Source organism: Oncorhynchus keta, chromosome 30, assembly GCF_023373465.1.
Source record: "Oncorhynchus keta strain PuntledgeMale-10-30-2019 chromosome 30, Oket_V2, whole genome shotgun sequence".
Lineage (NCBI taxonomy): Eukaryota > Metazoa > Chordata > Actinopteri > Salmoniformes > Salmonidae > Oncorhynchus > Oncorhynchus keta.
In genome coordinates this window covers 51044025-51067293 of record NC_068450.1, presented here as the reverse complement: position 1 = coordinate 51067293, position 23269 = coordinate 51044025, and the positions used below count along the sequence as shown (strand labels likewise).

The following is a 23269-nucleotide window of genomic DNA, read 5'->3' as shown; positions in this document are numbered from 1 at the left end:
ATACTACTACCACCACTGTCTTTTTAAATCAACGTATCTATGTAATAGTAGTATTTTTACCAACGTTTTGGCCGAATACCCAATTCTGAGTGGTTTGATGCTATGAATTGTACTTTACTTTTCTTACAATTAAGCCCATCTATCCCATGGATTATAGCAAGCCTGTTTTCACACCTACTGTATTACATTACTTGGCCACTTGAATGGAGGCTGTCCACACTCCGCCCTGAGCCACGCATTTACATTTCCCTTTGTTTTAAGCTGGCTTAATTATTTACAGCGTGCCGAGGAATGTTTATTTCTGAGACTCAATTGGCTGCGACCTGTAAAACATTTAATTAGCTACACACACAGATCAGCCATGTGGGGAGATAGCCTACTCTACCCTGTCCAGGTTGGGGAGAGATTGATGGAATGGGCAGTGTGTTTGGACTGGGTGGCAGTGTGTTTCTTTCTCTAGTGCTCGTTTCTCTGTCAGTGTTGATAGAGGTCAGTCCGGGCGGGTTAATGCTCAGGGCAATGTGTTTTCCGAGGGCACAATCTAGTGTGTGTAATTATGTTCAGCCTGATGCCCTGGCAGTGGCAGCACCACTCTATTTCAGACAGTGCACTGCTTTTCACCAGAGTCATATGGGCCCTGGTCAAAAGTACCGCACTATATAGGGAATAGGGTGGCATTTGGGCCGTGGTCCAGCTTTCAGTTGATTTCTTCCTTGTCTGACGCAGCGACGCTCCCTCCCGGAATCCCTACCCAGCCGTGCAGAGCAGACAAAACGCTGCAGCCTCCCTCTCTCCCTCACGCCTACTCTCCTCCCCTTCCACGGCGTCTTTCTGGAACGATAGGGAGTAACATATCAAATGCGACGCGCGGCCAGAGAAATTGCACCGCAGTCGGCGCGCAGACGCGTGACAGACTGGGTGCGATCGCTGTCTTCACAGCTCCACCGCCTCATGGAATGTTAATGAGGTTGACGACATTCTGGAATATTCTTGGAGCGGTGGGAGGAAAGGAAAACATTTCAGGGGCAGAAGGGTCATGCCATATTTCATTTTCTCGGTAGCTACTAGTCAAAATTGATCAACTGTTTTGTGGCAAGATCTTAGTTCATTCCAATAAACAATATGTTAAGCATGTTGGATTTTGTTCTATCAGAGTTATATGCAAACTGATAAAATTGAAACTGAAGCCAAAATGTGTGTTGCATTTACAAGTCAACATTGATCAACCGTGAGATCTTACAACACCATAAACAATAATATGTAAATAATACAAAAATCTGACAGTTATAACAAATGGAATTGAAGCCACTCAATGTCCTCATGGCTGCTGGATGGTAAATATCAGATAAACACCATTAAGCCTTCGCACTGAAATGCCAAGCCCTGCATACCATTTCCTGAAATGCTACTGAAATTAACAGAGATGATGTAATTTTGAATGTCAAATCACTGTGTCCTTTCTATCCCACCCCACTTCTTATTGGCTAGCTACTGGGCTATGTCCCAATTATCACTCCTTACTCCCTAAATATGCATTTGTCCACTATTTGAAACGAGATGAGTGGTATAAGAAACATGGTGGTGAACAAATCAATACACAGATTTGTGGGAAGTAGTGAACGAGGGCACACTTCAGGAAGGAGACGTTATTGGGACACAACTATTGTGAATGTCAGCTTACTTTTTTCAGTCCCATCGTCCATCCCACCTTTTGGCTAGCTACCGGAGTCAGGAGATGACCATAGAAATCCACAGACCTAAATGAAGCAGCAAGGTCATTCTCAAAGATACCCGCCAGCTCAGTTAAACATTTTAAATGAGTCCCTTAACGGACAGCATGAAATCCAATGATTTATTGGGGTCGCTGAAAATAAGCTGATCCTCTCCTCTTGTTTTTCAGAGGAAGGCCAATAAGAACGGTCCGTCTCAGTATACAAGGCATACTCCGATTTACTCACACCATAACGATATATTGATTAGCCTAGTTATGAAGATAAAAATAGAAAATCATTTTCTCTGGGGGTGAGTGTGGAGAGATACTCACTGGTATTATATCACTATGCTGTCATTTTCTCCTTGTCCTTCAAGAAGTCAATCTGAGATTAGAATATGACTATTCATGAGATCAATAAAAATGATAGGAAAATGAAAGGGAAATATAGAAAACACTGTACTGTATATTTTAGCCTCAAGTTATGTTAGCTGGTTAGCAGTAAGACTGACATGAGGTATCTATGCTTCATTCTATACTGTGTTCCCTCCTCCAGATCTGAAGAAGACTCTGGCGGTGCTCCTGGACAATATCATGGTGCGGCTGGGCAAGCTGGAGTCCAAGGTGGAGAACATCTACAACGGCACAGGGGCTAACCTGACCAACGGCACCAGCACAGTCACGCCCAGCGCCTCCAATGCAGAGAAGGTCAACGTGGCAGGTGAGGCTCACTCTCTCCCTCACGAGCTTACCCCCCTCTTCCTTTATTGAAGACATTCAAAACAAGACATTGCACCTTGAAAATCCCCAGTCCTATTTCTGGAACATGTCAAAGTAATAAGACATAGGCCTATAGCAGGGGTGTCAAGCTCAATTCTTGGAGTTGCTGAGTGTCTGCGGGTTTTCGCTCTTCCCTTGTACTTGATTGACCAATTAAGTTAGTTAGGAACTCACCTGGTTTTCTAGGTCCGGACACTAATTGAAAGGAAATAACAAAAACAAATGAACAGACACTCAGTTCTCCAGTGAATCCGATGTGAGCTTAGGTGAATAGTGCTATTTATCCTGATAAGCATAAAGCTGTGCTCTGAGCCTGCATTGAAATGGCTCTATTCACCTAAGTTACCCCTCTGTCCTTAATCTACTGTAAGCAGTTGAATGCTCCAATATTCAAACCCATAGAAAACCTTTCTGCTTTTGCATACCTTTTCTGCGAGAACATAGAAAGCACTCTTATAGGCCGCGGCCTTGAACATAGCTTGAATAAGGCCTCTCATTCACACATGCGGCGGGCCCCATTTTATTAGCCTTCATTTATTTTTCTTTCAGTTTTAAGATGACATGTTTGCCGGCTGGGAAATACTGAGTGTTTGTTTGCTCGGGTGGGCCCTGGGATTGGCTCTCAGTAGTTGATGAAGTATTTAGAGGTTTCAATGGGGACTTTGTGTGGCGACTGAATATGGTCGGAATTACATTATGACGATTGAGTTACAAAGGGAGCGTTTTACTCTTGAGAGAGCTAGGCCCATTCCGTTCAGGCTTCAGAACGTTTCTTAAACAAAAGAAAGAATGTTCAACTCGGCCTATTTTCTGTGTTAGGATGATTTTGTATCTAAAAAAAAATAAGAATACTGCCTCCGTCTTGGGCTGCTTCAGTATCAGTGACAGTTCCCTGCTAGCTGTGTCGGTCAGGACATTGTGGTCCTTCTGTACTGCAGCAACCGCTACTTCCTGTGCAACAGCGATAACAAGATGGAGGTTATCTCCCATACCACATTAACGGTGCACTGATATCTCAATCCCACCCTTTGTCAACCAATGGAATACTCTGGCTTTGGACTTAGTCAAAGGAAAGAGACCATACTGGTTGTCTTGACTTCTAACCTGTAAATAGACGCATGTATCATTTGGCCGTGTGGTTTGCCCCAACAGTCTGAGTCGTCCCTGAAACACCACTCTTCCTCTCCACCTCTGTCCTGTGTGGCAGACAGCCCTGCCAACCCATTTGCTGTTTTCCCCTGGGCCATGTGGGGCTGGGAAGGCAATTACCCAGATAGGATCTGGACAGTGATGGGTCCACGCATGTCTTCTGAGAGGCTGCTAGCTATCAAGGTGGAGCACCCAGGGCCCCAGGAAGAGGTGTCGTGCTCCCCCCCCTTCCCTGCTACCACACTGTGTCTGAGTCAGACAGTTTGGGCCCTGCTCAGCCATGGAGAGAGGCCTCTGTTCTGACTATCAGACTTAACTACCGCCAATGTACTGCTTAGACAAAATATGCTGCTTTAATCACTGTAAATATGCACATTTTGGTATAATCATGAAGTAAACAGCTATCTCCCGAATTTGATTGTCGCAGCTAGATAGCTTTACAATGTGCTCATTTTAAAGCTATCCCAAACATGTCACTTCTGGCCAGTGCCTGACCCACCTCACAGCTGTGTATGGATGTGGCTGAGTCACCACAACCAGCCACACAGTCGGAACTCGGAGGCCAACGCCTAGTCCCTTCCTAACTGCTCTCGACTCTGAGAGAGCCCCCCCACCGCCACCCATTAGCAGCTGTTTGGGACGAAGGTATTTGACAATGCCTCCTCCGTGTGGACTAAATAAAAACAAAGTAAACACTTGTTAGGCTTATCTGTTTTTGCTGGCACTGGCACAGTTTGGATTCGAGACCTACTCTGCAATTGAATGGCCTAACCTCATGGAGCTAACAGGCTTCTCAGACTGTTGGTGGAGGAGGACCCTTAAAAGCATCTGAAAGATGTTGTCAGGTCATGTGACCAGGGAGGGTCTGCAGTGGCCACTCTGCTTCCTTGCAGTGATGAGCAAATTTGAGGTCAGATAAGGAAGTTCATGCGAGGTATGTTGGGGTGTAACTATTTAAGTTACACATTGTATTGTGTAGGCCTAACTTGGAATAAAAGAACAAAGTCAGTTTTGTTTTTGTCTATTTTATGGGGTTGTGGGTGAAATAAGGAAGTGTTAATGAGAACAGGGCTTCACTGTCCTTTTGCGGACTTATTTACACACGGTTTTATCTTTGTTTTATGATGTAGTGGCGATTTTGCATCCCTCATTTGATGACTACTCTTAGCCAATTGGGGTCTCTGTTAGAGGACTGATATGCAGAAGTAGACTAATATCTATCTAGAGTCTTCCCTTCCTAATGTCTACATTTCCCAATGTTTTCCTTGTTTGGGAGCACAGCACCTGTCAGGGCTATTGGTGGTTTGCAGACTGCTGCACAAGCCTCCTCCAGACCCTAACATTATTCTATGACCTATAACATTACCTGCAGATAAGCTGAAGTAGAAAAGCCACATGGCATTAATACCTTTGAGTTTCATTACCAGGATTCTATACTGTGACAATGGTATTTAGGCCTAGTTTTAAAAAAATGCTTGTCTTTAGTGTGGATGTCAATCTGCCATTTTCTTCCCTGTTGTCCTATATTGTTACTATATCTTCTCATCTAAAGAGCCTCTGTGATCCTCTGTGTCTCTAGCCCAGCTGAGCTGAATGGTGGCAGCCAGGCAGTGTAGTGGATGTGTCAGGTATCAGAAGCTCAGACCAGGCGAGTGATAGCCTTTCCCTCAGAACTCACATCAAGTGGCTCTGGACGGAGAGGAGACCCAGGCACCCGATAAGGACCTCTCAGAATCACTTCTTAAAAGGTGACCTTCTAGAGTTCAAGTGACAACAGATGGAAACTAGCCTGCTAGCTAAATCTGGCATATTTACTGAAATGTTGTGGAATGTGAATTGTCCCTGTCAAATAAATGTAATTTTAAACAGTGAAATGCTCTGATGCCCCCTAATGTAACATGGAGTAAGAAGATGTTCAGAACTTATAGAAGCAACTATACTGAACACAAATATAAAAGTGTTGGTCCTATGTTTCATAAGCTGAAAAAACAATGTCTGAAGTTTTGAGGGAGAGTGCAATTAGTATGCTGAATGCAGGAATGTCCACCAGAGCGATTGCCAGAGAACTGAATGTTCAATTCTTGACCATAAGCAGTCTCCAACGTCGTATTAGAGAATTTGACAGTACGTCCAACTAGCCGTACAACCTCAGACCACGTGTAACCACACCAAGCCCAGGACCTCCATATCCAGCTTCTTCACCTGCGGGATCGTCTGAGGGGCAGTGGACCTAATGCCTGCTAGCTAAATTGACTGATTTCCTTATTTAAACTGTAACTCAAAATATAAACGCAACATGCAACAATTTTGAAGATTTTACTGAGTTACAGTTTAAATAAGGAAATCAGTCAATTGAAATAAATTCATTAGGTCCACTAAAACTTCAGACATTGTTTTTTCAGCTTATGAAACAGGACCAACACTTTTATATTTGTTTTCAGTATATTTGCTTCTATAAGTTCTGAACATCTTCTTACTCCATGTTACATTAGGGGGCATCAGAGCATTTCACTGTTTAAAATTACATTTATTTGACAGGGACAATTCACATTCCACAACATTTCAGTAAATATGCCAGATTTAGCTAGCAGGCTAGTTTCCATCTGTTACTTGAACTCTAGAAGGTTACCTTTTTAAGAAGTGATTCTGAGAGGTCCTTATCGGGTGGGCCTAAATAGCTGCCTGGGTCTCCTCTCTGTCCAGAGCCACTTGATGTGAGTTCTGAGGGAAAGGCTATCACTCGCCTGGTCTGAGCTTCTGATACCTGGCACATCCACTACACTGTCTGGCTGCCACCATTCAGCTCCGCTGGGCTAGAGACACAGAGGATCACAGAGGCTCTTAACAGCACAAGGATGGCTCAATCTGGATTTGGCTCAGTGGTAGAGGATTGATTCAGATTGATTCAGCCTAACTCAGAACGGCCTTGGTGTGGACAATTGTCTGCCTGCTTCATGTTGATGCAGCCAATCACCAAGCAGTGTTTTCCTCTGAGTGTTGGCGTAGCGCGTTAGCTGTCCCTCTGCTGAAATGCAATCATGCTGGTAGATGGAGGAAGTGAAGTGAAGGGGGGATGAAAGGCCAGGTGCCAGGCTCCTGAGATCTGGCTGGCTCTCTTCTCGTCTCCACCTAGCTGGCTGCCGTTGAAAGGTGTGGATGTTGCTTTTGGCATTGGCCGCAAGTTGGGCCTTCTGTGAGATTTGTAGCGAGTAGGCTGTTGTTTTTGAGACTCTGCCGGCCGTAAGTGGGGACAGAAAAGCCCTTTTCTGCCTCAGAATGGCCCATCTCTTTGTCTTCTTATCGATCGCATCATGCCCGACCTAGGACAGATGACTGCCAACAATGGACAGCGGGCTAAGGTTTCAGTGATGCCGCACGGGACAATGACACCGCTGCCTCCCTGGGCACGACAACCCTAATGCATCATGGCAGAGCTAAGGCAGGATTATAATAGCGCTTACAATTTCACCTTGCAGACTGCTGCTGTCACAGAGAGTGCTTCTCTCTCTGAGGAAGGGATACTACTCTCCCTGAACAGTTGACTATCAAAGACCCTCTGGGAATGTTGTCGTTCAACATAATGTAGCCGTTGACATAACATGGATGAGTCATGTCACTGCCATGTCATATATAGACGTTGGCGAATCTGAGTTTTTGTGCCGAAATGTTGGGCCAACCGTCTAGCCCTGCTTTGGATTAGACATGATCTGAGGTCTACTAGTGGTGAGTGCAGAGGCTGTGTGTTTTCCTCTCACAGAGTGCACCGCTCTGTGTTCTAGGAGATTCTGTCCCCTCCAGAAACACTCATACATCACCCACCGACTGACGGACGCTATCCAATCCGATGTCTCTCTCTTAAACAAATCAAAGTCCAGTTCTCCGCCGCTCTCCGCCTCCCAAGAACATGGTGCCTGTTCCGGAGGCTATAGGGTTACGGAATATTCAGATAGACACGTGTTGTGTAGAACATTAAATGGTTGTCTGTCAGATTTGTTGGCTCTATTCATTCTTATTCTATCTGCAAAGTTTAGAGCTTTTCACCTCCATAACTACACCACAGCTTTCTGTACGTGCTCCTATAGACTGACTAGGGTTATTGTGTACAATGCAAACCCCAGACCTGCCAGTGCTAAATATGTCTTGGCTCAGTAGTCAGGGGCAGGTAGGACAAATATGTTGACCACTAAAGACCTCCCGGTTCAATGGCAGTCATAAGATTTGCTTGACAAAGAACGTCTCTACTGGGACGCAGCATCTGAGGCCTGGCAATTACAGGATCTCCAATGCACTTTCTCTCAGGTTGGTAATGCTGTACTGTATTGGCAGTGTCGACTGCATTATGGCCTACACTGGTCCAAATATGCGTGAGTCCTATCGCATTAAAAAATGTGCATTCAAAATTTTACATTTTCATTGGACCTTGACACAAAACCGCCCAGACACATTATTCAAATATTTGTTTGAGTCCCAACCATGGATCATTTTTTACATTTTTTAATTTCACCTTTATTTAACCAGGTAGGCAAGTTGAGAACAAGTTCTCATTTACAGTTGCGACCTGGCCAAGATAAAGCAAAGCAGTTTGACACATACAACAACACAGAGTTACACATGGAGTAAAACAAACATACAGTCAATAATACAGTAGAAAAATAAGTCTATATACAATGTGAGCAAGTGAGGTGAGATAAGGCAGGTAAAGGCAAAAAAAGGCCATGGTGGCAAAGTAAATACAATATAGCAAGTAAAACACTGGAATGGTTGATTTGCAGTGGAAGAATGTGCAAAGTAGAGAGGAATAATGGGGTGCAAAGGAGCAAAATAAATACACTAGGGAAAGAGGTAGTTGTTTGGGCTAAATTATAGATGGGTTATGTACAGGTGCAGTAATCTGTGAGCTGCTCTGACAGCTGGTGCTTAAAGCTAGTGAGGGAGATAAGTGTTTACAGTTTCAGCGATTTTTGTAGTTCGTTCCAGTCATTGGCAGCAGAGAACTGGAAGGAGAGGCGGCCAAAGGAAGAATTGGTTTTGGGGGTGACCAGAGAGATATACCTGCTGGAGCGCGTGCTACAGGTGGGTGCTGCTATGGTGACCAGCGGGACTTTACCTAGCAGGGTCTTGTAGATGACCTGGAGCCAGTGGGTTTGGCGACGAGTATGAAGCGAGGGCCAGCCAACGAGAGAGTACAGGTCTCAGTGGTGGGTAGTATATGGGGCTTTGGTGACAAAACGGATGGCACTGTTGATAGACTGCATCCAATTTATTGAGTAGGGTATTAGAGACTATTTTTTTTAAATGACATCGCCGAAGTCGAGGATTGGTAGGATGGTCAGTTTTACACGGGTATGTTTGGCAGCATGAGTGAAGGATGCTTTGTTGCGAAATAGGAAGCCAATTCTAGACTTAACTTTGGATTGGAGATGTTTGATGTGAGTCTGGAAGGGGAGTTTACAGTCTAACCAGACACCTAGGTATTTGTAGTTGTCCACATATTCTAAGTCAGAGCCGTCCAGAGTAGTGATGTTGGACAAGCGGGCAGGTGCAGGCAGCGATCGGATGAAGAGCATGCATTTAGTTTTACTTGTATTTAAGAGCAATTGGAGGCCACGGAAGGAGAGTTGCATGGCATTGAAGCTCGCCTGGAGGGTTGTTAACACAGTGTCCAAAGAAGGGCCAGAAGTATACAGAATGGTGTCGTCTGCGTAGAGGTGGATCAGAGACTCACCAGCAGCAAGAGCGACATCATTGATGTATACAGAGAAGAGAGTCGGTCCAAGAATTGAACCCTGTGGCACCCCCATAGACTGCCAGAAGCCCGGACAACAGACCGTCCAATTTAACACACTGAACTCTATCAGAGAAGTAGTTGGTGAACCAGGCGAGGCAATCATTTGAGAAACCAAGGCTGTCGAGTCTGCCGATGAGGATGTGGTGATTGACAGAGTCGAAAGCCTTGGCCAGGTCAATGAATACGGCTGCACAGTATAGCTTCTTATCGATGGTGGTTAAGATATCGTTTAGGACCTTGAGCATGGCTGAGGTGCACCCATGACCAGCTCTGAAACCAGATTGCATAGCGGAGAAGGTATGGTGGGATTCGAAATGTTCGGTAATCTGTTTGTTTGTTGACTTGGCTTTCGAATACCTTAGAAAGGCAGGGTAGGCTAGATATAGGTCTGGAGCAGTTTGGATCAAGAGTGTTCCCCCCCTTTGAAGAGGGGGATGACCGCAGCTGCTTTCCATTCTTTGGGAATGTCAAACAACACGAGAGGTTGAACAGGCTAGTAATAGGGGTGGCAATTTTAGAAAGAAAGGGTCCAGATTGTCTAGCCTGGCTGATATGTACGGGTCCAGATTTTGCAGCTCTTTCAGAACATCAGCTGACTGGATTTGGGAGAAGGAGACATGGGGAAGGCTTAGGCGAGTTGCTGTGGGGGGTGCAGTGCTGTTGACCGGGTTAGGGGTAGCTAGGTGGAAAGCATGTCCAGCCGTAGAAAAATGCTTATTGAAATTCTCAATTTTAGTGGATTTATCGGTGGTGACAATGTTTCCTATCTTCAGTGCAGTGGGCAGCTGGGAGAAGGTGTTCTAATTCTCCAGTGTCTCAGAACCTTTTTGAGTTTGTGTTGCAGGAAGCAAGTTTCTTGTTGAAAAAGCTAGCCTTGGCTTTTCTAACTGCCTGTGTATATTGGTTTCTAGCTTTCCTGAAAAGTTGCATATCACGGGGGCTGTACAATGCTAATGCAGAACGCCATAGGATGTTTTTGTCTTGGTTAAGGGCAGTAAGGTCTGGAGAGAACCAAGGGCTATATCTGTTCCTTGTTCTAAATTTCTTGAATGGGGCATGCTTATTTAAGATGGCGAGGAAGGCATTTAAAAAAAAACAGGGATCCTCTACTGACGGGATGAGATCATCAAGCTTAGATTGTAGGATGGCTGGGGTGTTAAGCATGCTCCAGTTTAGGTCGCCTAGCAGCACGAGCTCTGAAGGGCAATCAGTTCACATATGGTGTCCAGAGCACAGCTGGGGGCAGAGGGTGGTCTATAGCAGGCGGCAACGGTGAGAGACTTGTTTTTAGAGAGGTGGATTTTTAAAAGTAGAAGTTCAAATTGTTTGGGTAAAGACCTTGATAGTAGGACAGAACTCTGCAGGCTATCTTTGCAGTAGATTGCAACACCGCCCCCTTTGGCTGTTCTATCTTGTCTGAAAATGTTGTAGTTCGGGATGAAAATTTCAGTCTTCCTAAGCCAGGATTCAGACACGGCTAGAACATCCGTGTTGGCAGAGTGTACTAAAGCAGTGAATAAAACAAACTTAGGGAGGAGGCTTCTAATGTTAACATGCATGAAACCAAGGCTATTACGGTTACAGAAGTCATCAAAAGAGAGCGCCTGGGAGTGGAGCTACACACTGCAGGGCCTGGATTCACCTCTACATCACCAGAGTAGGATAAGGGTACGGCTAAAAGCTATGAGAATTTGTCGTCTGGAACAGAGAGTAAAGGGGGGTTTCTGGGGGTGATAAAATAGCTTCAAGGTATAATGTACAGACAAAGGTATGGTAGGATGTGAATACAGTGGAGGTAAACCTAGGTATTGAGTGATGAGCGAGATATTGTCTCTAGAAACATCATTGAAACCAGGTGATGTCATCGCATGTGTGGGTGGTGGAACTGAAAGGTTGGATAAGGTATAATGAGCAGGGCTAGAAGCTCTACAGTGAAATAAGCCATTAAACACTAACCAGAACAGCAATGGACAAGGCATATTGACATAGAGAGGCATGCTTAGTCGAGTGATCATAAGGGTCCAGTGAGTAGTGAGGTTGTTTGGGGTCAATGCGATTCAGACAGCTAGCCGGGCCATCGGTAGCAAGCTATCATAAGATGGAGGTTTGTTTTTAGCCACCTCGTGCGTTTCTGTCAGTAGATTAGTGGGGTTCCGTGTGGTAGAGGGGATCAATCCAATTGGCAAAATGGATATAGTGACACAAGAAAAATCGTCCGATAGACCTATTCAGATAGTAGCCAATAAGACGGCTAACGATTAGTGGGCCGCAGATGGGCGTTCAGGGAACGTCGCAACGGAGGGGCCAGTTGGATAACTCCCTCGGGCAGATAACATCGATAGTCTAGTCGTGAAGGCCCGGTGGGGCTCAGCATCGGCAGTAAAAGGGGTCCGGATAGGTGATTGTAGCCCAGGAGTGGCTGATGGAACTCTTCAGGTGGCTAGCTCCGGAATAATTGAAGTTTACTCCGGGATCAGACGTAAGCCAATAGTCACACGGATAGCAGCTAGCCAGTTGCGAGATCCAGGTGTAAATGTCCAGAGCTTGCGGTTGAAATCCGGGGATATGGAGAGAGAGATGGGTCCGGTATGTTCTGGTCTGAGTCGCGTTGTAGAAAACTGCCGATAGATTTTCGAGCTAAAGGATAGCTGATGACCAAAAACAGTGATTAGCTGAATTCTAACGTTAGCCAGTAAATTGGTTAGCTTCTGTTTAGCTTCTGGCTAGCTTCTGGCTAGCTTTTGGTTAGCTTCTGGCTAACTTCTATTGTGGATTTCAGATTTGAGGTAAATAATATATACAGTGGGGCAAAAAAGTATTTATAGTCAGCCACCAATTGTGCAAGTTCTCCTACTTAAAAAGATGAGAGAGGCCTGTAATTTTCATCATAGGTACACTTCAACTATGACAGACAAAATTAGAAAAAAATCCAGAAAATCACATTGTAGGATTTTAATGAATTTATTTGCAAATTATGGTGGAAAATAAGTATTTGGTCACCTACAAACAAGCAAGATTTCTGGCTCTCACAGACCTGGAACTTATTCTTTAAGAGGCTCCTCTGTCCTCCACTCGTTACCTGTATTAATGGCACCTGTTTGAACTTATCAGTACAAAAAACACCTGTCCACAACCTCAAACAGTCACACTCCAAACCCCACTATGGCCAAGACCAAAGAGCTGTCAAAGGACACCAGAAACAAAATTGTAGACCTACACTAGGCTGGGAAGACTGAATCTGCAATAGGTAAGCAGCTTTGTTTGAAGAAATCAACTGTGGGAGCAATTATTTGGAAATGGAAGACATACAAGACCACTGATAATCTCCCTCGGTGAGCAAAAATCCCAGAACCACACGGGGGGACCTAGTGAATGACCTGCAGAGAGCTGGGACCAAAGTAACAAAGCCTACCATCAGCAAGGGCATTGAAGATTAAACGTGGCTGGGTCTTTCAGCACGACAATGATCCCAAACACACCGCCCGGGCAACGAAGGAGTGGCTTCGTAAGAAGCATTTCGAGGTCCTGGAGTGGCCTAGCCAGTCTCCAGATCTCAACCCCATAGAACATCTTTGGAGGGAGTTGAAAGTCCATGTTGCCCAGCAACAGCCCCCAAACATCACTGCTCTAGAGGAGATCTGCAAAAATACCAGCAACAGTGTGTGAGAACTTACAGAAAACATTTGACCTCTGTTATTGCCAACAAAGGGTATATATCAAACTATTGAGATAAACTTTTGTTATTGAACAAATACTTATGTTCCACCATAATTTGCAAATAAATTAATAAAAAATCCTACAATGTGATTTTCTGGATTTTTTTCTTCTCATTTTGTCTGTCATTGTTGAAGTGTACCTATGAAAATTACAGGCCTCTCTCATCTTTTTAAGTGGGAGAACTTGCACAATTGGTGGCTAAGGCGGGTGTTTTGAAGTTGAGTTTTTGTAAAAGAAAATATATAAAAGATATGCGAAGAAAGGTGTGTGTGTGTGTATATATATATATGTGTGTGTGTGTGTGTGTATACATGCATACTGGACAAGATGAGGACAAAGGACGTCTGACTGCTATGCCATCTTGGGAGAAAAAAAAGATCATGCGGATATGGATTGTTTATTATATGTTTTGAGTTCCTGTTTGAGACTCTGACCTCGTGCACATTTGAGCGTGTGTGTCGTGTGTGCATCAGAAAACACTTCATAGCTTGGCGCATTGACTACCTTGACAGCCTGACATTGTGAGAGTCACTTCTTCACTGTAACACCTGACCTCCTTTCCATTAATACACAGTCCGTCATGCTACACGGTCTGACATTTGGAGGATGTTGCAGGAACATGTCTGGCAAGCCGTGTTGAGAGGGTCAGGCTCCGGAACTTACTGCTGGGTGTGTGTAGACAGTGAGAACTGGGTTAGGACCGCCAGCCACTGAAGCCAGTGCTGTGTGTGGGTCTGTATCTGTGTCTGGTTGGGTTCAAACCCGGGTCTCCTGCAAACGTGTCATCTCTCTGAGGTAAAGCCTAGGCTTCTGGTCTCATCCAAATTGCAAACAAAGTTACTCATCACACCAGCGTGGTTCATCGAACCACCTCTGTTACATGCACCACCGCCCTCTCAAATTGGTTTGGCAATTGCACAGTGAAATGTAAAGGCATCGGTACTGGGTAACCGACACCACGCAGAGGTAGGCAAGAGAAAAGGCTTTTGAACAAGGAGTAGGCTAGATAGTCTTGCTTTTTGAATAAATTGCCCCACTACAAAGCAAGATTGCTATCTTAGGAGCCAGAAAGGACATTTGTATTCTGAATCATTTCCATGAGCTTTTGAATTTCCTTATCTCCTCTGGAAGTGAGATAAAACCTGCTCTGTGTTCCACCTGCATGACAGCATAATGGAAAACATTCTAGCATGTTTTTGAGTGCACTGCTGAACGTTTCTAGGCTTTTCCTGGAACAGGCTGCTAACAGATCCAGTTGGAAACAACTCATGGGGGTGCGTCCCAAATGGCACCCTTTTCTCTACATAGTGCACTACTGCGGGCCCAGGTCAAAAGTAGTGCACTATATAGGGTGACATTGGGGTTACAGCCCAGGAAGGCCTCTGCTTTGCATCAGTTCAGATTTAGCAAACCATTTGCAGTACAACATGCAATGTTTTCTTCCCCTGTCTCGCTCACTTTTTTAGAGCAAGTATTGGAGGTCTCCCCATAGACACTTATTCATATGGAGTGCGGATGAGGATCTAAATGTAAACAAACTGCGAGAGGTTGAGAAATGTGGCCACTCCTCGAAAACGTGTTCTGCAGTGCCCTGCCTGATCAAGGCCTGGATTGGATGGGATGGCTGGCTGGCTGGCTCCAGCTGGCTGGCTCCAGCAGCCAGGCCATGTGCGCCACTCAGTTTCACTCCTCTCCCTTTCTGTCTCTTTTTCTCTCCTCCGCTGGCTTGTGTTCGACTGTTTGAGCCGTACTGAACGAGGCAACCGTATTCAGGGGGGCGGTAAACAGAGCGCTGCACTGTATTAACTCCCCCCTTTCTAAAACAGATATTTGGGTTTTGTTAGAACTAACAGTGGCTCTGTATACATTCAGAGAGGATCAACAGTAGCCTCATCTGGGGCCCTACATTTGTACAGCATGTGTTGTTGTTGAGGAGGTCGCATCTGTTTCTACTCTGGTACGCGGTGGTAGATTTGACTATTTTTCTTAATTCATCAATGCACTCTCCAACAACCCTAGCTTGGTCCCAGATCTTGTGCTCTCAGTTGACGTGACAATGACCATAGGAATTGGCAAGACCATACAAACAGATCTGGGACCTGGCTAGTCTAACCTAGGTTTAGTGATTGAGGCAGGTCTTAGAGAATGTGCTGATGTTTTTGTTGACAGGAATCATAATAGAGGATACACTTAAGATAGCCTGATCCCTCTACAGTCAGTAACAAGGCATGATTGTTTCATGCTGGCTGTACGTACACACAGTAACATATTATCATGCAGCCTTGGGAAGGACCAATGTTTTCCTGCATGGATAATTCTATGCAAATATTGTAGCTGCAGTATGAGACATTTGACTACAGGCTAGTCATATTGGTGCTAGCTAGTGTTGCTGGGTGTAGGGTGAAGTTGCACTCAGATGCTGATCTTTTGTCAGTTTAGCATTTTCCCGCCAAAGGTTAAGGTTAGGATTGGGGGGAGGGAAGCTGATCCTTGATCTGTACCAAGGAGAGACTTTACCCCATAGAAGTACAAACAGTCATGTGTTCTCAATCACAGTTCTGATATTTTATGGTCTATATACTTTAAACCAGTTTATGGTCTGCCTTTGTGTGAAGGCACAAAGTCGCCGCCAGCAAAACACTAGAGCTGTAAATGTAAAACCTCTCTTTTGCCTCTGCAAATCAGGTCGTTTATGGTGATGCTAGGTGAAAAGTAGTTTATGATGCTGATATTACAGAACAACCTTTGGAAACATAGGCCTAGGTTTAAATGAATGGGAGCACGAATGGGTACACCTGTTCTTGCACATTGCACTCTGGCATTTCCTATATGTACAGATCTAGGATCAGCTTCTCCTCCCCCAATCCTAACCTTAACCATCAGGGCATAAAATTTACTTTTTGGTCCACCAGCCACTGTGGCAAAAAAAAGTACACCAATAAAACATACAAAAATGGATTAGCATGCTTTGTAATGTTTCAAAAACAATAATATTTATTTATATATATATATATATATATATATATTATATATTCATTCTCACACACAGTTGAAGTCGGAAGTTTACATACACCTTAGCCAAATACATTTAAGCTCAGTTTTTCACAATTCCTGACATTTAATCCTAGTAAAAATTCCCTGTCTTTAGGTTGGTTAGGATCACCATTTTATTTTAAGAATGTGAAATGTCAGAATAATAGTAGAGAGTGGTTTCTTTCAGTTTTTATTTCTTTCATCACATTCTCAGAGGGTCAGAAGTTTACATTTTGGGTAGTTTCGGGTAGCCTTCCACATCATCCCACAATAAGTTGGGTGAATTTTGGCCAATTCCTCCTGACAGAGCTGGTGTAACTGAGTCAGGTTTGTAGGCCTCCTTGCTCGCACACTCTTTTACATCTACATCTAAGTCATTTAGCAGACGCTCTTATCCAGAGCGACTTACAAATTGGTGCATACACCTTATGACATCCAGTGGAACAGCCACTTGCATCTAAATCTTTTTTTTTTTTTTTTTTTTTTTTTTTGGGGGAAGGGGGGTGAGAAGGATTACTTACCCTTACTTACCCTATCCTAGGTATTCCTTGAAGAGGTGGGGTTTCAGGTGTCTCCGGAAGGTGGTGATTGACTCCGCTGTCCTGGCGTCGTGAGGAGTTTGTTCCACCATTGGGGGCCAGAGCAGCGAACAGTTTTGACTGGGCTGAGCGGGAACTGTACTTCCTCAGTGGTAGGGAGGCGAGCAGGCCAGAGGTGGATGAACGCAGTGCCCTTGTTTGGGTGTAGGGCCTGATCAGAGCCTGGAGGTACTGAGGTGCCGTTCCCCTCACAGCTCCGTGAGCAAGCACCATGGTCTTGTAGCGGATGCGAGCTTCAACTGGAAGCCAGTGGAGAGAGCGGAGGAGCGGAGTGACGTGAGAGAACTTGGGAAGGTTGAACACCAGACGGGCTGCGGCGTTCTGGATGAGTTGTAGGGGTTTAATGGCACAGGCAGGGAGCCCAGCCAACAGCGAGTTGCAGTAATCAAGACGGGAGATGACAAGTGCCTGGATTAGGACCTGCGCCGCTTCCTGTGTGAGGCAGGGTCGTACTCTGCGGATGTTGTAGAGCATGAACCTACAGGAACGGGACACCGCCTTGATGTTAGTTGAGAACGTCAGGGTGTTGTCCAGGATCACGCCAAGGTTCTTAGCGCTCTGGGAGGAGGACACAATGGAGTTGTCAACCGTGATGGCGAGATCATGGAACGGGCAGTCCTTCCCCGGGAGGAAGAGGAGCTCCGTCTTGCTGAGGTTCAGCTTGAGGTGGTGATCCGTCATCCACACTGATATGTCTGCCAGACATGCAGAGATGCGATTCGCCACCTGGTCATCAGAAGGGGAAAGGAGAAGATTAATTGTGTGTCGTCTGCATAGCAATGATAGGAGAGACCATGTGAGGTTATGACAGAGCCAAGTGACTTGGTGTATAGCGAGAATAAGAGAGGGCCTAGAACAGAGCCCTGGGGACACCAGTGGTGAGAGCGCGTGGTGAGGAGACAGATTCTCGCCACGCCACCTGGTAGGAGCGACCTGTCAGGTAGGACGCAATCCAAGCGTGGGCCGCGCCGGAGATGCCCAACTCGGAGAGGGTGGAGAGGAGGATCTGATGGTTCACAGTATCGAAGGCAGCCGATAGGTCTAGAAGGATGAGAGCAGAGGAGAGAGAGTTAGCTTTAGCAGTGCGGAGCGCCTCCGTGATACAGAGAAGAGCAGTCTCAGTTGAATGACTAGTCTTGAAACCTGACTGATTTGGATCAAGAAGGTCATTCTGAGAGAGATAGCGGTAGAGCTGGCCAAGGACGGCACGCTCAAGAGTTTTGGAGAGAAAAGAGAGAAGGGATACTGGTCTGTAGTTGTTGACATCGGAGGGATCGAGTGTAGGTTTTTTCAGAAGGGGTGCAACTCTCGCTCTCTTGAAGACGGGAGGGACGTAGCCAGCGGTCAGGGATGAGTTGATGAGCGAGGTGAGGTAAGGGAGAAGGTCTCCGGAAATGGTCTGGAGAAGAGAGGAGGGGATAGGGTCAAGCGGGCAGGTTGTTGGGCGGCCGGCCGTCACAAGACGCGAGATTTCATCTGGAGAGAGAGGGGAGAAAGAGGTCAGAGCATAGGGTAGGGCAGTGTGAGCAGAACCAGCGGTGTCGTTTGACTTAGCAAACGAGGATCGGATGTCGTCGACCTTCTTTTCAAAATGGTTGACGAAGTCATCTGCAGAGAGGGAGGAGGGGGGAGGATTCAGGAGGGAGGAGAAGGTGGCAAAGAGCTTCCTAGGGTTAGAGGCAGATGCTTGGAATTTAGAATGGTAGAAAGTGGCTTTAGCAGCAGAGACAGAGGAGGAAAATGTAGAGAGGAGGGAGTGAAAGGATGCCAGGTCCGCAGGGAGGCGAGTTTTCCTCCATTTCCGCTCGGCTGCCCGGAGCCCTGTTCTGTGAGCTCGCAAGGAGTCGTCGAGCCACGGAGCGGGAGGGGAGGACCGAGCCGGCCTGGAGGATAGGGGACCTAGGGAGTCAAAGGATGCAGTAAGGGAGGAGAGGAGGGTTGAGGAGGCAGAATCAGGAGATAGGTTGGAGAAAGTTTGAGCAGAGGGAAGAGATGATAGGATGGAAGAGGAGAGAGTAGCGGGGGAGAGAGAGCGAAGGTTGGGACGGCGCGATACCATCCGAGTAGGGGCAGTGTGGGAAGTGTTGGATGAGAGCGAGAGGGAAAAGGATACAAGGTAGTGGTCGGAGACTTGGAGGGGAGTTGCAATGAGGTTAGTGGAAGAACAGCATCTAGTAAAGATGAGGTCAAGCGTATTGCCTGCCTTGTGAGTAGGGGGGGAAGGTGAGAGGGTGAGGTCAAAAGAGAGGAGTGGAAAGAAGGAGGCAGAGAGGAATGAGTCAAAGGTAGACGTGGGGAGGTTAAAGTCGCCCAGAACTGTGAGAGGTGAGCCGTCCTCAGGAAAGGAGCTTATCAAGGCATCAAGCTCATTGATGAACTCTCCGAGGGAACCTGGAGGGCGATAAATGATAAGGATGTTAAGCTTGAAAGGGCTGGTAACTGTGACAGCATGGAATTCAAAGGAGGCGATAGACAGATGGGTAAGGGGAGAAAGAGAGAAAGACCACTTGGGAGAGATGAGGATCCCGGTGCCACCACCCCGCTGACCAGAAGCTCTCGGGGTGTGCGAGAACACGTGGGCGGACGAGGAGAGAGCAGTAGGAGTAGCAGTGTTATCTGTGGTGATCCATGTTTCCGTCAGTGCCAAGAAGTCAAGGGACTGGAGGGAGGCATAGGCTGAGATGAACTCTGCCTTGTTGGCCGCAGATCGGCAGTTCCAGAGGCTACCGGAGACCTGGAACTCCACGTGGGTCGTACGCGCTGGGACCACCAGATTAGGGTGGTCGCGGCCACGCGGTGTGGAGCGTTTGTATGGTCTGTGCAGAGAGGAGAGAACAGGGATAGACAGACACATAGTTGACAGGCTACAGAAAAGGCTACGCTAATGCAAGGAGATTGGAATGACAAGTGGACTACACGTCTCGAATGTTCAGAAAGTTAAGCTTACGTAGCAAGAGTCTTATTGACTAAAATGATTAAAATGATACAATACTGCTAAAGTAGGCTAGCTGGCAGTGGCTGCGTTGTTGACACTACACTAATCAAGTCGTTCCGTTGAGTGTAATAGTTTCTACAGTGCTGCTAATCGGGGGCTAGCTGGCTAGCTAGCAGTGTTGTTTACGTTACGTTGCGTTAAAAGAACGACAATAGCTGGCTAGCTAACCTAGGAAATCGCTCTAGACTACACAATTATCTTTGAAACAAAGACGGCTATGTAGCTAGCTACGATCAAACAAATCAAACCGTTGTACTGTAATGAAATGAAATGAAAATGTGATACTAACTGTGGAGCGAAGCGGAATGCGACCGGGTTGTTGTTGGCTAGCTGTTAGCTGTTAGCTGTTGGCTAGCTAGCAGAGTCTCCTACGTTAAGGACGACAAATAGCTGGCTAGCGAACCTCAGTGAATTAAGATAATCACTCCAAGGCTACACACACTAAACTACACAATTATCTTGAAAACAAAGACAGCTATGTAGCTAGCTAACACTAGACTAATCAAGTCGTACAGTTGAGTGAATAGCACTACAGTGATGCTAATCTGTGTGCGTTAGCTAGCGCTTGCTAGCTCCTGGGCGAATAGCAGTGAAGGCTACGTTAGGGCGACGAAATACGATAATTATGCAATTATCTCTGATACAAGGACGGCTATGTAGCTAGCTAAGAAGAATTGCTAAGATTAGACAAATCAACCGTTGTACTATAATGAAATGTAATGAAAAAGTTATACAACCTGCAGAGCGAAGTGCGAATTCTGCCTACAAATGTTCTATAGGATTGAGGTCGGGGCTTGGTGATGGCCACTCCAATACCTTGACTTTGTTGTCCTTAAGCCATTTTGCCACAACTTTGGAAGTATGCTTGGGGTCATTGTCCATTTGGAAGAGCCATTTGCGACCAAGCTTTAACTTCCTGACTGATGTCTTGAGATGTTGCTTCAATATAGCCACATTATATTCCTCCCTCTATTTTGTAAAATGCACCAGTTGTTCCTGCAGCAAAGCACCCCCACAACATAATGCTGCTACCCCCATGCTTCACAGTTGGGATGGTGTTCTTCAGCTTGCAAGCCTCCCCATTTTCCTCCAAACATAACGATGGTCATCATAGCCAAACAGTTCTATTTTTGTTTCATCAGACTAGAGGACATTTCTCAAAAAAGTACAAGCTTTGTCCCCATGTGCAGTTGCAAACCGTACTCTGGCTTTTTTTATGGCAGTTTTGGAGCACTGGCTTCTTCCTTGCTTGAGCACCCTTTCAGGTTATGTCGATATAGGGCTCGTTTTAACTGTGGATATATAGATACTTTTGTACCGGTTTCCTCCAGCATCTTCACAAGGTCTTTTGCTGTTGTTCTGGGATTGATTTGCACTTTTTGCACCAAAGTATCTCTAGGAGACAGAACGTCTCCTTCCTGAGCAGTATGACCGCTGCGTGGTTCCATGGAGATTATAATTGTGTACTATTGTTTGTACAAATGAACGTGGTACCTTCAGGCGTTTGGAAATTGCTTCCAAGGATGAACCAGACTCATGGAGGTCTACAATGTTTTTTTCTGAGGCCTTGGCTGGTTTCTTTAGATTTTCCCATTATGTCAAGCAAAGAGGCACTGAGTTTGAAGGTAGGCCTTGAAATACATACACCACCAATTGACTCAAATTATGTCAATTAGCCTATCAGAAGCTTCTAAAGCCGTGACATCATTTTCAGGAATTTTCCAAGCTGTTTAAAGGCACAGTCAACTGAGTGTATGTAAACTTCTGACCCACTGGAATTGTGATACAGTGAATTATAAGTGAAATAATCTGTCTATAAACAATTGTTGGAAAAATGACTTGTCATGCATGAAGTAGACCGACTAACCGACTTGCCAAAACTATAGTTTGTTAACAAGAAATTTGTGGAGCGGTTGAAAAATGAGTTTTAGTGACTCCAACCTAAGTGTATGTAAACCACCAATTTCAACTGTATATATTTATTTATTGTTTTTTACCAAAATACACTACATGACCAAAAGTATGTGGCCACCTTCTCATTGAACATCTCATTCCAAAATCATGGGCATTAATATGGAGTTGGTCCCCCTTTGCTGCTACAACAGCCTCCAGTCTTCTGGGAAGACATTCCACTAGATGTTGGAACATTGCTGCGGAGACACTAATGCCTCAAGCATTAGTGAGGTTTGGCACTGATGTTGGGCAATTAGGCCTATCTCGCAGTCGCCATTCCAATTAATCCCAAAGGTGTTCAATGGTGTTGAGGTCAGGACGCTTTGCAGGCCAGTTAAGTTCTTCCACACTGATCTCGACAAACCATTTCTGTGTGGACCTTTCTTTGTACACTAGGGCATTGTCATGTTGAAACAGGAAAGGGCCTTCCCCAAACTGTTCCACAAAGTTCAATGCACTGAATTGTCTGGAATGTCATTGTATGTTTTAATGTTAAGATTTCCCTTCACTGGAACTAAGGGGCCTAGCCCGAACCATGATAAAACAGCCCAGACCATTATTCCTACTCCACCAAACGTTACAGTAGGCACTATGCATTCGGGAAGGTAGGGTTCTCCTGGCATTCACCAAACCCAGATTCTGCCAGATGGTGAAGCGTGATTCATCACTCCAGAGAACAGCGTTTCCACTGCTCCAATGGCGGCGAGCTTTACACCACTCCAGCCGACACTTGGCATTGCGCATGGTGATCTTAGGTTTGCCTTGTGTGGGGCTGCTCATGAAGCTCCCGACGAACAGTCAGCAACGGGTGTGGCAGAAATAGCTGAATCCACTACTTTTGTGTATCACAGAGGAGACAAACATGTCCACCTGCACTTTTAAGGTTACCGTTGTAGTGCAGACTTAAGTACCGTTTGTGCCTTTTGAGATTGATTCTGACTAGTAGAAGCATTTCCTTCTATTTCCTAGTAGTTGACACTCCAACATGGAAAAACAACCTAGTTTATGAACAAAACAATGTAAATAGCCAAGAAACCCAAGGACAAAGTCTCACTTCAGCAGACTTTAGTTTCAAGTAAATTAGACAGACTTTTATGGCTGGGCGCAGTGCTTCAAAAAATGTATATTTCACTCAACACCCCAGCCAGGCGATGTTGTAGCGCAAAGCAGAGTAAGCTATATAGGATACGTAGTTCACACTTTGTGTGATTAATTTACCAGCTATGAAATGACAAGGCAGAAATACTTTGAAAACAGCTACTGCAGCATTTATTTGACTATAAATGTGATAATTCTTGACTATTTGTATTCAGAAATGCGAGTGAAATGCTCGCCCTGACCACCCGTCAATGCCAAAATCTACCCGCAGGTGGATGGTGTTAATTTTAGGCCCTGTTAACCATTAGTGGAAGAAATGCAGCATCTAGGGGCAACTTTAACCCACACAGCACATTGAAGCCCTTTCAATGAGGAATAAACATTTAAAATCACATTTTATTTGTCACATACGCTGAATACAACAGGTTACAACACCTTACCGTGAA

General features: G+C 45.4%; 1 protein-coding gene across 3 annotated transcripts in view; it reads left to right on the top strand.

Moving 5' to 3' along the window:
• The window catches only part of LOC118363989 (alpha-1,6-mannosylglycoprotein 6-beta-N-acetylglucosaminyltransferase A-like), a 117113-nt gene that overhangs the window by 27588 nt on the left and 66256 nt on the right, over positions 1-23269 (top strand). For all 3 annotated transcript variants that reach the window (XM_052488511.1, XM_052488512.1, XM_052488510.1), the window contains one exon: positions 2268-2432. In XM_052488511.1, the coding sequence (XP_052344471.1) occupies positions 2268-2432 (165 nt within the window). The remainder of the gene's footprint in view (positions 1-2267; positions 2433-23269) is intronic.